We start from the raw sequence: 14,067 nt of genomic DNA on the forward strand, positions 1-14,067 counted from the left end.
TTTACTGCACCCTGGCAAACAAGATTACTTTAGATTTTGAAGGCACCTGAACTGAGGAAGAGTAGAAGGTTATTTATTGAAACACTTCACAAGGCATAAGAGAGGCTGTTGGGAGTTGTCATGCCAGAACCACCAGTGTCTCTACTGGATGGCAAAAGGGACTCCACACAAGGAAAAAAAAGATTCGAGTTTTTGTTGGAATTTGCATTTACAAGAGAATCAGGAAATTAGCAATGACTAATTATAAGCTTTCTCAAGGCGTCTGAAAAGTCAGCGAACATGAAAACTAGCTCACTCCCTCACTTGGCAGAAAAGGTGCACTACTGCTAGCTTCTGACTGTAACCTGGACTTTTCAGTCTTACACTACAAATCTCTTTAACCTATCAGGTGTAAATTCTGTACTTCATTTTGAGGGTTTTAGTTACTCTAACAAACTGAATCACTGCATTATACACTTTAGAGATGGGGTTTTAAGAAAGCCTTTGCAGGGCAGCAAAACTAGGAAAAGCCAATAAAATAGGCAAAACTTGCCTTAGCTAGTACAAGGCAGAGCTCTGAAGTACAGGCTGCTCTTGGGGGAGTAGGAAGTAAAGGCAGCAGGCAGCTATCTGCAGGCTCTTGCCAAGTGCAATACCTCCACTGCAGTCTTTCGGGATCACCTACTAAAGAAGGAAAAGAAGAACTAATGTTGCTTTACACAGGGCAGTGTTTTGACACTCCTCAAAGCACAATGCATATACCTTAGCACCAACACATGACACTAAACAAATCTAACACTACAACTATAAAATTCAACATTAACATGTGAGAAGTTACCTTTCAATTAAAATTAGCTTCCCACACTACCAGTGAAGAATCAATATTTCACATTGAGACTAACGTTATCAATTTTGTTGGCATTGGTTTATAAACTCAAGTATCAATTGGTCTTGCTTGTTAAGATTAGTTAGCACAGCAAATGCACAAAAAAAATCATCAGAGTTCACAACATTAATAAATGCAGGCCCATTTTTCTAGAAACTTGGAGCTGGAGCAAGCTAACCTTCGCGGCTTCACAGAAAAGCTGCTTTAGTAAGAGGGACAGAGAAAGGGACGATACTCAAAGAAGCCTTTTCACAGTTTCCTCCTGAACTATAGTTCTGTATATAGCCACTAGTGTTTGATACTTCATTAATGCCGTTATGTTGGCTACAGAGACATGAAGGACTTTAGAACTCTACCAACCATCTACAAGATTTGTCCACAATCCATTTTACAGTTTCAGCATGTCAAAAATCCTCAAGTTTGAGGCATGAACATGAGATGACAAGGACTAATTCGCTATAATCCAAGAGTTAAACGCTTCTACGGCCTCTCCCCAGGTTTGTCAAGTATACAGTTTCTAACAGGACAGAACCCTGCCTAACAGGAGGATGCAGTGCAACAGATAGATAAGAGTCTAATAGCAGTGCACATATTAGATCACTTTATTATGCTTACATTTAAAGCAAACCACACATCTTAAACCAAATACTGTTCAGAAATATTTCAGTCTTTTGTTTAAAAGACAATTATAAGCCCCTTGATTATGGAAGCAAGTGCTTGGGTAACAGGTGCTAGCAACCAGTCAGATGCTCCTTAACTGTGCAAGAGGCAATAATGCATTACTGATTCAGACAGGCATTATATGTTATCTTAAATCCTTTAGCTTGCAACTGGAAACAAGTCTGTCCAAGACAATGGCGGTTTAAGCCTTTAGCTGTTATTTTTGCAGTGAAGAAGTGTAAGTGTGGAAGAAACTGACATTTTATCTGATGTGGCAAATCAAATGTAGACTTCTCATTAAAAATAGGAAGACAACAACTACAGCATGAAAATAATTACAGCAAAATTTGTATACAATGCATTTCAGTTTACAGTCTGCAAAATGTCAACACAAAAATACATATTCTAATTCACATCAACTCACCATTCCTTTCCCCTTTAAAGAAAACAAAGAAATAAAATGAAACCTTCTTCCTCAAAAGCCAATTAATAGCAACAAGTATTAAACAATCCTGAATTAAAAGTTTCAGGATCACCTCCAGAAATCCTTACTCTAGAAATAGGGGCTTACAGCACAGCTCTGCCAGATACAGGCAAGATTACTATAGGCCATTTTGGCCTCTAACTGGCAAATAATCTTTTTTTTTTTTTTTTAAAGTGCTCTAAACCCTTGCTTCCAGACAGAAAGTGATTGAAGACAACTGTATTCCATCTGATCCTTCCTTCTCACTAGCCACATTTAAGAGATCCTTCTTACCTCTTAATAATGAAAGCATGGAACAGCATTCAGACATCAAATCTCTGTAATCAAAGACTTTAACTCTCTCAAACCCAGAAGCCATTCCTTATACTTTGGCAGTTTCCAAAGTACTTTGTCATTCACCCAAGCAATCAATATAGAACCAAACTTCTAAACTCATTAATTTTAACAAGGTCTTTTTCCCATCCATTTAATGCATAAGACAGAAAAACAACATACTGTACAATGCAGTCTATACAGTTTAGCTAATCTGACAAAACTATTTAAAGTGCAATTTAAACTGCAATGCTTTTTGTAAGCATAAGCTCACTTACCAGAACACTTTAATATAGTGGCATGAGTTTAAGCTAGATTATATTTCAGTAACCTGGGCTAGCGTAAGTATATTAATGTACTAGCTTTTATAACATTAATATTTTGAAAAATAGCTGCATAAAACATCACAACAAAGAATACGGTTTTCTGGAACTCCAAGTTGTATCTAGCTTCCTATAAAGTTAGATTTGCTAAAGGAAAAGAGGTTCTCTAGTCCTCTTCTCACTACATCGGAAAGAGTAAACACAGACATGAAAAAAAGAATCTTTAATGTGAATGGAACATTTAAACTGAAGCTCAGAGAAGCCCAAGTTCACTGAAGTTTGAAGCACCTGTAAACCACAGACATACTTTCAGAAGTGTTAAGTACACAATCTATTTTCTATTTCAATATGCCATTAACATTCTAGAATGTTCTGCTGTTATACTAGAGGTTCTCAAGGTAGAAAAACTCAAATCTGGAAACGAAGTTTTCAGATTTCATTTTTAAATTCTTTATTTGCATAGAAAGCAACACCTTGATTCTACCATTTTATCCACAAATGTAGAGAATTTACCACGTTGGCATCATATCAGGAAACCACATTCTTCCAAGGTGTTTGGAGACTTCTAAATGAAGTCGATCTAAGCTATAATCATTATCTGGAATCAGTACCTCCTCCATTATAGAAAGCTGGGTAAGCCTGCCTCCACACATCTTTACAAATTCAATAAAACCTCTGCAAGTTACTTCACATTCACCAAGTCCCATTGCTGTTAAGTTCTTACAGCGCTCTGCGATCCGAATAAGTTCGTCATCCAACGGTTGAAGTCCATTAGCACACACAACCAACTCAATTAACCTTGGGCAATTCATGCCGATACGACCTAACATTGCTTTGCTTACTGCACGACCAAAGTAAAGGTGTGTAACAGGGATTTCCTCTCTGAAGAAAGTATCAAATTCTTCTTCATATAAGAAGAAATACATCACAATGTTGACTTTGGGGGAGTGTTTAACAAGAGCATCCCAGCTTTGCTTTTTAATAGTGTGAAATTCAACTTGTCCGGGATTTTCACTCACAACGTCTATGCGAAGGTGTTCAAGATCAACATGTTTTTCACTTGAAAGAGCCAGCAGCAGTTCATCACTTAATATGTAGTAGTTCAAAGCCAGCTCCTTAAGTCCATGACACTGGTCAGCAACACAAAGAATTCCTGAGGAACAAAACACCAAAAAAATTACTCTGTAAAATGAAAAGTGAATATAAGCACAGTTGTTTGCTGTAAAGCTCAAGCAAGTACTAATTCTATCGGCTTGAGTATCCATGCCTATATCCAAAAACCATGAAATATGATCAAGTTCTAGATATCCACATCCTTTTATGGGGTTTTGGCCATAAACACTTATCAGAAAAAGAAGCAAGCCTAACTAGTCACATTCATCTTCGATCTGCATATCTTTCTTTCTCTTTGTCCTTCCCTGTGCAGAATTTCCTCAGCTTTGAGGAGGCAACTGAAATCAGGTAAGATCCAGCTGAAGTTGCCACTGTTCCCTTCCCTAATACTCCTTCCTTCAGCATTCATCTGAGCATTCTATTTAAACAACCACCAGCAGCCTAGTTTAAGAGCTATGCTAAAACAGACCCTTCCCTCAATTAAGACATAAACAACATAACTGTTCTTAATCTGTTGGAATACAAAATACACAGATTAAATCACCTTTTGTAGACTCTGGATAAGAATATAGGAAAGAGACCAGACCAGGATTCCCCTTCCCTAGCACCAGGGCTTCAGGAGAAAGGTAAGTGAGAAGGGACCCAAAAGCCCTCTGAACTTTCTTGCAAGCCTGTATTTTGAAGGGAGTGAGCCCTTCACCAACTAATGCTAAAATGAGCAAGTTCATACTACCAGATCTGGACACAAGAGGGCACTACAGAAAGTGAAAGACTCTCAGTCTTAACACTACTAGTTTTTGAAATTTGTATGCACTCCGTGTGTTTTTTTTTTTAAATGCAACTTCGAAGTATTAACGCTTTTGCTCAGTAAGTTAAACTCACAGCACCTTGCAAAACAGTTGTTGACAACTGCTTTCATCTCCGTTATCCCACCAACCAGTAGTTGTTTCATGGGTCGGGGATTTTGCACGTGTGTTCCCACAGAACACCAGTTAGTTAAGTTTACTGAGTTGCACACATTAAGCAGCACACATTTGGTTACCCTTACACAGAACGGGCAATGAACATCAAGTCCTTGGAACATGTGTTAAAGGCTTGCACTAATTTTGGAGGCTCTTCCTCCTCAAGGCCTATCATCAGAAGTACTGAAGAAGCTGAGAAGATGTAAAAAAAATCCCCAGGATTCTAGAAGATGCAGTCAAGCGAGGAGCACCTCCAACTTCATTAATCCAACTCATTCAGTAACACAAAGACATTATTCTTCTTCACCTTCCAACTGTCCAAAGCCAAGACTAGGTCAATAAAAGGCCTCTGCTAAGAGACTCAGAAGAGCACTAGAAGTTTTATGATAACTTGTTTCAAACTAAGTCTTGACTATTGTTTTATGATACTTTACTACTACATTTTTCATATATATTCACTACTCACCAGCAGGTGATACATGAGGACAGCTGCTCATTTTTAGCAGTTTCAGAGTATCACTATTGTTAGCAACAAGAACCTTCAGGGAAGGATCATCAAGTGGTGTGTCATCCATCTTGATTGATGATAATGACTTGGAGTTTACAAAAACTACTGTCAGTGCTGAAGCAAAATGAGCCTATTTGGAGAAATTGAAGAAGGGGAAAAAAAAAAGTCTTATGAAAAGATAGGCAGAACTTCAGCATCTAAATCTCAGGTTTTGCACACACAGAAAATACAAAAATAATCACTTCTTAGGCATCCCCTTTCTTGTGTAACAAAGATAGGCTTATTTGAACGTGAACATAGGAAATCTTCGTTTAAAAATATGCTGCTGCATGTGACAAAGGTCAACTTTAAACTCAGTAGTTAACTCATCCACTCCAACTTATCTTTTCACTGTAATAAAACAGGGATAAGTGGACATAGTGATGAGCCTGAAGTATCTAGAATTTATATGCAGAAAAAAGGAAATGGCATTTATTTTACTTTCCAGAAAGTAGCTCTGCTGTGACCTACAGAGTTGAAGAAAAAACATCTCCCCAATATTTTAACAATATGTTGCAGCATGTGATCATTGCATCTTTTAATCTAGAAATGAGGAAACTCAAGCCTTCTAAATGATTCCCCATCTCTACACTACAAAGTATCAACACTACTAAATTTAATGAATGGAATCAACATTTAACTATTTTCCTAATACTAATGGATGCCACAAATTAAAGAAGATACATCAATAAATACAGATTGTTTCATAAAAATTACCATCAACTGAGTAACAACACAGTAAGAAAGCTAAAGTGGTTTAAGAGTTAAGTCACTCCAGTTACAGTTTGTAGAACATTACCTTAGAGACATTCATGAAGCTTGGTTTTGCTGTAGAAATCAAACCCAGTGTCTTGATAGAACAGTTCACCAACTGAGAAAGGATGTCACAGGCTGCTTCTGCTGACTCAGTACTGCTATCAACCTATAAAAGCAATTTAAAAATCATGAAGCCATTCTTCATCATTATTTAGAAAACAGCACCATGGATACCCAAGGCCGCAAGGTCCACATCCACTTTGCTGTACTGCACCAGACTGGATTTACCACAAGGACAAAACGCAACACTAATTAGAAATTTCAAGACAAAATAAGAGTTCAGGGAAGTTACTATTAGAAAATTTTCCTGAGTATGACCGCTGGGCATTTCCAGTATGAACAGAGAACTTAAACCTAAGGCTCGTCTTCAGATAACCTCACGCCTTCCTAAACAACTGTAATTAGTATTGGTGTTAGATAGACAGTAGTATGTATGCACCTTTTTTTTAAATGCCAATTCTAAACTCAGAGTAGAAAAAAGACTTGATAAAGCCTAGATATACTCCAGCAAAGAAATCCATTTTACCTGCAGGGACAACACCTTTGCATCTTGAATAATGAACTGATTCTCAATTCATCTATAAGCCTGATAACTAACTTGGGACAAATCACTATTTCATATCACTTTCCTCCTCTGTAGGAGCTGAGATGACAAAAGAGTAGCTGAAAAAGCATAAAAGTTGCTTTAAGACATTATAATGCCAATTCATGATAATCTGTTACACGAAGTGCAGAAGTTACAGGTATTTAATAACTGATTATCCATGAACTGCTGTGCAAGCAAATCACAGTATCTCCAAATGTGCTGAGAAAAAGAAGCTTCTGATTTTCATCCTAGCTTTAATATCAATCCTTTCTTCTGCTTTTCCTTCACAGCTTAGAACTATGACATCCTCTAAGGAGGAGCGTCTGCCAAAAGTGAACAAAGCACCTGTAATTCCAACTATGACCTTCTCAGATAAACAGAGTAAACTGTGTTAAGTATTCAAATGAAACAAGCCCACATTTATGCAATCCTGAGACTACAAACATAGCCTTCACTTAAATCAAGTTTACTGTTACGCACAATAATCTGCTGAGTACTCAGACTGCCACTAACACCGATTCACGGAAACTACGTGTTCTGCATATTTTGAAAACATATCATTCAATCTTCAGCACCGTATTGCACAACGTTAGCTCTTTCTTTACTTTGTAGAGATTAGAGCGTAGAAATTGGAAGGAGACAGCATGCACGTGTGGAAATAAGTTGCTGCAAGAGTTGCATTTTTAAATATAAGACTTCCCAGGTACAACACTTGAGCCGACCGACGTAGAGAAGCTGCATACGTTATGCACAGTAACGTGACAAAACAAGCCTCCATTCATCCAAGACTTACCTTGAAGCTGACGTACTGCAGATGATCAGCATGCCTCTTGATAATCTGCTGAATGAGATCAGGATGTGTAGACTTTAAGTAAGAAGTAGCTGGCTGGCTAAGTTCAAATTCAAATCTCCTCCAGAGATCTGGGATGTGAAAAATTTCATTCCACCTTCGACAAACAGAAGATGCCCTGGCTCGATCTACTAAAGGTAGAAACTGAAAAATACGCAGAATAACGGGGTGTGGAAGGCTTCCCCAGTCCATTGAGGCGTACGAGTCAGATTCACCAAATAGTGAGCCATATAAACAAGTTTTCTGTTTTTTGCTTTTCTGTGATGTTTGAGGAGCTTCATTTTCAACCACAACTTTCTGCCTAGCTCTCTTCATCATGAAAGTTTCAGGTACCAGAACGATCCGATGTATTCAAACTGCACAGTTTCCTGAAAGGTCTCACGTACAGTAGGTCTCTAGAAAAATACAGAAGATTAGGGGAGAGAAGGCAGTGAAAACACAGTAAGAGATTAACAAGTTAGTAAAATGTAAATCTAGTATGTTACTATGAAAAAAGGTATGTCCATATGTAAATATCCAGTGCACAGACATTAGCAAGGACCTTCTTTCTCAATACCTTTTATTGCGTACAACTTGATTTGAATCTGGAGAACTTGGGTTTGTTAATTTACCAAGTGTCGTTTCATGTGTTAATACTTCATAGCATATAAAGCACTTTATAACAGCAGTTTAGTTTAACAGTAGCAAATTGTGTACGTTTAAGTTTAAACTCAGCAAACTACAGAATCTACTCACAATTTCTAGAAAAATTTTATCAACTACAGAACCCAATTCATAAACTCTCTTTTTTAAACACTGATGAACTTGGAACAGATGTGTTCAGAAGAGTCATATTGAAAAGTTTTGCCCACCTCCCCCACTGCTTTGCTTTGTTGGTTGTTTTGTTTTTTTAAATCATGCCAGGCAGAGGAAAAAATGTTTGTACAACTAACACCAAAAAACTTCAGAGGCCAGTTATCAAAACAGGGCAAAGTAAGTGAGGTTCACATGCCATTTCTCAGCAGGAGAAAAGGACAGTGATCCTGGAATACAGCAAACTGCATGAATCTGCTTCACTGAGGAACGTTTGCCACATGAGCCAGAGATCAGAAAGAGCAGCATAACGAAAAGCTCTGCTTTCACATGCTGAAGCAGAACAAAATCCAGAAACAGCTGCCAAAATACAGACTATCCTATCAAAAACTTATCTGGCATTTTCCCCACCTTATAAAGCCCGGTTGGACTTGACGACCTTAAAGGTCTTTTCCAACCTAAACAATTCTATGATAACCTGATGTGTATGGCTGATGACGTGTCTGACACGCAAGCGCAACTCCATTTTTATGGAAAGAAAGCATGTGCATTCTTTGAGAAGTGGGAAAGAACAACCTAGCCAATTAATCGAGAGCTGGTTTTATGACCAGCTTCACTACTGTTTGTTCTCCAGACAAATCATCTCAACCACCAAGGAATTTATTCTAGCAGTCTTCAGAAGTCATAGAATCATAGAATAGTTTGGGTTGGAAGGGACCTCTAAAGGTCATCTAGTCCAACCGCCCCTGCTGTGGGCAGGGACATCTTCAACTAGATCAGGTTGCTCAGAGCCCCGTCCAACCTGACCTGGAATGTTTCCAGAAACCTTCACTTAGTCTCTTTAAAGTTCCATTTATGACAGTGGTAGGTGATATACAGAAGGATAAGCTAGTAACACTCTTTAAATTGTATTTAATAACAGAAGTTTTTCTTCCCTGAATAGACGCATGCCTTGCATTACCAACCAAAGGCAGTAAGTCAAAGAGAATGAAGAACAATACGCTCCAAAACAAAGCAGTATTTCTAAACAATACATTAGTGTTACTAATGTAACGAAGATGCAAGCTCAGCATGAATAAACATTTTGCTATTAGACCATTTTATCAAATTATCATCTACACAACCATGTTTTAACTTTTGAGTGCTTTAAGTCACACAATGAATGGGCATTCCAAAGCATTATGTGTGGATGTAGTAATTAACCATTAAATAACTCTCTCTTCCAGTTGCTCATAGCCTTGCTAAATTCAGCCTGAGTCAAACACTTGCACTTTTTTTTTCCCCTCCTCCATCCTTGGGAGGGATTACAAATTTAGCTGTTTCCTAAAACTAAAGTCCAGAAGAAAGAAATGAAATTAAACAAATGCTGTTGTCTGAGAAGCTTCTCTATGCTTTTGCTATTCTCATGCAAATCTGCAACATCTTGGTAAAATGTGAGTTTCTGAAAAAAATAGAAATTTTCACTTTCTTATTTGAAACTTACGTGAGCTTCATGGGTGTTGTTTTGGCTCCCACAAAGAAGTTTCGGCATCTGAGAACTACCAGAAAGGACACCATTCCCCTAAACCACAGGCCAGGGTATAGACCAGATGCAGCATATCCAGTCTAGACGTATGAAGAGATGGGACAAGGTATGCATGGCGTACATAGTCTCTACGCTCTCACTGGAATGCGGCCATAACTTGTTCTTGTTGCTACATCCCTTTAAAACTGGTAACTCTAGAATTTCTGTTTTTAGTATTCTACATTGCAGTACTTTAAATCTAACAAAATTACATTATATTACTCACTGTGGAATGCAAAGCCAGAAAAAGGCTCCACTGGCTATATATCACAAAGTTTTTATCAGACACGAAGCCCTAATATTTACTGTGAAAATGCGAATGCTTCTTTCGTTCTGAATACCTAAACTATGAAGAGTATGTATTTTAAAACACAAGTTAACTAAATTATAGTTTCATGTGATATAATCCAGGTAGTATTCAATGACAGGTTTACATGCACACATACCTCCAAAGAATGTGGAAGTTCCTGTCAAGTTACCAGCACCCTTCTGATATCTGAACATCCATCCCACTGTTGAGTCATCCTGTATGTGTGCATGGATTCCTTAACCAGAAGGCAGGGACTGGTCCCAGAAGATGAACTGACCTGTGAAGCCACCAACCAAAGAAAAACTGTTCTGCAACGTCTGGGAGACCCTCTGGAGGGACTAAACTCAGTTTTGGAACAAAGACTGAGATGAATAGTACACTCTGCACAGCAGGGCAGACATGGAAGTAGAACAACAGAATGTGACAAGTAAATTAGTTTTACCAAGTGTTATCTAAAACTATCGCTTAACTAATGGGAAGGTGTAACTGTTGGCACAAATCTAGTTCTTGCATTATCTACAATTTCAGTCACATCAGTACCTCTTACGCAACACGGATACACCTCTGGATTCCTGAATATTACTTAAAGAAATTACAAACTTGGATAAGAAATGTTAAATTTTTTCAGCTTACTGTATACCAAAAACACATGGATCAAAACAGTTATACTTAAAGATATGACTTCTAATATTTTAAAATTTAAGGACTCTTGGCTTTAAACGTTACTCACTTTTACTCCAAAAGTATGCTTACTGTATTGTGATAATCTTTACAGTAAACAAACTGTTTTGGCTAATTAAGCTCTATCTGGAAAAAAAAGATACTGATGATGCACAAATGTACTCATATACAAATACAAGAAAACCACCCTGTATCTTAGTATGGAAGAGTATCTTTGTTTGGGTATACTCTAAGAAAGTATACCCAAACCCTCCAAATTCAGTTACCCATTTTACATTATTTGAAGATGGTTTAATGGAAAGCTATAGGAACAACAACACACATCTTACTAGATCATGACAGGTCTGAAATGAAAAAGGAGGTTTAAAAACTGAAGATGTTTACAAAGTATCGTGTTCAACTAGTAGTAACATCTTTAGAAACCTTCTAACACTGAACTCTTATTTTTCTTTAAAAGATGGGAGACATGAGGCTTTAGATTCTCCCAAGTCATATCATCATCTTTTGAAAAACTACCCAGTTAATATCAGCTTTATAGTTGTAGAGTTTAATACAAGTGTAGTACACATGTTAATTATGAATACAAGAGAAGCTGCCCCTATCTCCTAAGCAAAATCAAACTCAAGTACTGAAGTCTGTGCAATTAATGTTGCTGCTCAGCTCCCACATCAGCAAATTTAAGAGCTGCATAGTTATGCTTGTCTATAATTAGAAAGTTGATATACATTAGTAACTCTGTTCATAGATGGCATCTGAAGAAGTCTGTAATTTATGGTGGCCTTGTATTGCACACAGTCTACGAGCATTACGTGTTCTTCCGTCAAGTGAGCACTGTCCCTTTGCTAACTCTGCATGGCACATAAAATTCATTTGCAAAAGTGCTGTCAGTTTCTAACACATAGAAGATAGGTTTATAATGACACACGTAAACATAACATAAATAACATTATAATTGAGAGCACAGAATTTAAAGGTTCAACACAGAACTGTATTAAGTTTATGAACCACACAACATATTTTGAAGTGGCTTTCTTACCTAAAGAATGCTTCCAAGTTACAATAGGCAGTAAATGAATGAACTGAGGCAGCTGCAGCCATGGGGCACTCACAAGCATCTGTCTGCTTTCCCTTCCTGTCCAGATAAAATGCCACAAAAACCTTTATTAGTTTAAAAAAAAAAAAAAAAACCTTGTATTACATCTCATGCAAAAATTATAGGAAAATACATCGATACCCATTTATGCATTTTCTTGCTTTAGTGAAGGAGCTTGAGGGCATCATCTTAACACAAGGTAGCTTATCCCACATTGCAAATACTGTGTCATTGATAGAAACGTGACTTCAGATTAAGCATAAAACTGATGGGAATGTAAATGTAAACAGTAAGTTATTCAATATTTGCATTGCCATTACCATTAGTAGTGAAGTTTGGTAAACAACACTGTCTATAACTACTAATGTAATGTGAGAGTCATGGAAAACAGAAAAAAAACAAATGTGTTTTTCCTGCCTTTTTCCCTTCATTGGCAAGGCTGTCTATTGGCCTAGGGAACTATGTGACAGATGAGCAAAACACAGACGTGGCACAGCTTCCTACCACCAAATGTGCAACAGCCTTCAGTCACCAGCCTGGTACAGCCGTGGGTACAGTCACATGGCAAGGAACAAGACGGGAGCTGCAGTCCATCAACAACAAACCACCCAGCCCGCAGCCTCCTCCCTGTTTATGAGCTCCCAGCAAGCAGATGGCAGTCTGTGCAGCCTGGCGGGTGTGTCACAAACCACCACATCACGGGGACTTAGATTAAAAGTCCCCTACCTGCCTCCACGCTATTTTCTTTTAATACGACATTACAGGTAAGTTTGTGTTTCAGTGTCTTCCATCATAAATAATCATTCAAAGCTTTACCGCCAAGAATATCACTAAGTTTGCTTTTATAAAAAAAACACCAAATAACTGAAATCTTCCTCACGATAAACTTTATATCCTTATTGGGGGTGGGGATGGGGGGCGGGAAGGAAGGTCTACCCTTCCATCTGTTCTAAACTCAGGATTTCAGTATTCTTCCCACACTTCCTAGTGTGGCTGCAAGCAAAGCAATTGTTAATAGTAAAATAACATCTGAAAATTAAGAAAAGGACACTAATACCCTTTTATAGTAAGAAGTGTGTCAAATATATTTCTATTAATGTAGTCAATAAAGACTAGTTACAACAGTCAGCAGGCTTCTGACTTTCACAAATATTCGAACTGGTTACCTATAACAGCTGAATACTTCCTCCTAACCACAGACTACCTCTTGATGAAGTGAGCTTCTCCTTCACAGACCTGTCCTAGAATTCCTCAGTGCAGAAGGAAGTTTATACTTTTACATTGCAGATAAAGTGGCAAAATTTTAGATACTACATTTAAAAAGAAATAAAAAAGTTACTGAAAGTTCTTGTTAACAACAACAAAAAAATTAATCAGGTGTACAGTCTAATGATGCTTCCTTTAAGTGTCCAAGGCCGCAAGAACCATCCAAAGCAGCTTAAACCATGTCAGCTCATCTAAGCAAAAATGTTTGTAATAAAAAATAACTAGTTATCAGAGGTGCAATCAAATACAAGCTCGTTACGTAAAAAACAGTGAGTTGTTACTCCAAAGTAGAGTTACCCAAATTATTATCAAAAATAAACAGCACCACCACAGTCATTGAAATGAAACACCTTGATAACTTTTTATCAAATCTATTCATATCCTCATTCATGCAGAGCAAAGTATCAGATGTTGGTGCACTACCCTATACAGCTGTTTCCCTCTATAAACTCTTTGACCTCAATGTCCCGTGATCGAGTATTTTGCACAGCTGCATGTTATCCTACTCAAACAAACTGAAATCCACAAAAATCAACAGGGATCCAGAAAAATTCAAGTTAAAGAACTGTTTCTGCAGCTTATCCTGGTAACAGAACTGTAAACTTCTGCTAAAATTAAGATGTTAAAATCTCTCCCATGACATGGGGTCTCGGCGGGGCATTCTGAGAAGCGGTCAGCAGCAGCTCAGTTATGCTAGCAGCTGCTCACTACTTCCCACGCTACAATGTCAGTTGCAAAAAAACGGGTTTTATTACTATAACCCAATGTATTACAGATTCAAGTCACAAAGAAATAACTGCTTCCTCCGATTTGTAGATTCCCCTTTCAGTTCTAAACACCAGG

The 14,067-nt window shown here is 37.7% G+C and overlaps 1 protein-coding gene across 2 annotated transcripts in view; it reads right to left on the bottom strand.

The window, feature by feature from the left end:
* Positions 1-1,448: 1,448 nt before the first annotated feature.
* FBXL21 (F-box and leucine-rich repeat protein 21) overlaps positions 1,449-14,067 on the bottom strand; it is a 14,005-nt gene continuing 1,386 nt past the window's right edge. Inside the window, exons 2-8 of one of the 2 annotated variants that reach the window (XM_009322698.1) lie at positions 11,902-11,997; positions 10,321-10,461; positions 9,794-9,915; positions 7,462-7,913; positions 6,066-6,188; positions 5,186-5,357; positions 1,449-3,797 (exon numbers count right to left, since the gene is read on the bottom strand). In XM_009322698.1, coding sequence (XP_009320973.1) covers positions 3,154-3,797; positions 5,186-5,357; positions 6,066-6,188; positions 7,462-7,836 — 1,314 coding nt within the window. In that variant the 5' untranslated portion in view covers positions 7,837-7,913; positions 9,794-9,915; positions 10,321-10,461; positions 11,902-11,997 and the 3' untranslated portion in view covers positions 1,449-3,153. The remainder of the gene's footprint in view (positions 3,798-5,185; positions 5,358-6,065; positions 6,189-7,461; positions 7,914-9,793; positions 9,916-10,320; positions 10,462-11,901; positions 11,998-14,067) is intronic. The other variant, XM_009322699.1, reaches the window with a different exon arrangement.

The sequence above is a fragment of the Pygoscelis adeliae genome, unplaced genomic scaffold (genome assembly GCF_000699105.1).
Source record: "Pygoscelis adeliae isolate BGI_AS28 unplaced genomic scaffold, ASM69910v1 Scaffold34, whole genome shotgun sequence".
Lineage (NCBI taxonomy): Eukaryota > Metazoa > Chordata > Aves > Sphenisciformes > Spheniscidae > Pygoscelis > Pygoscelis adeliae.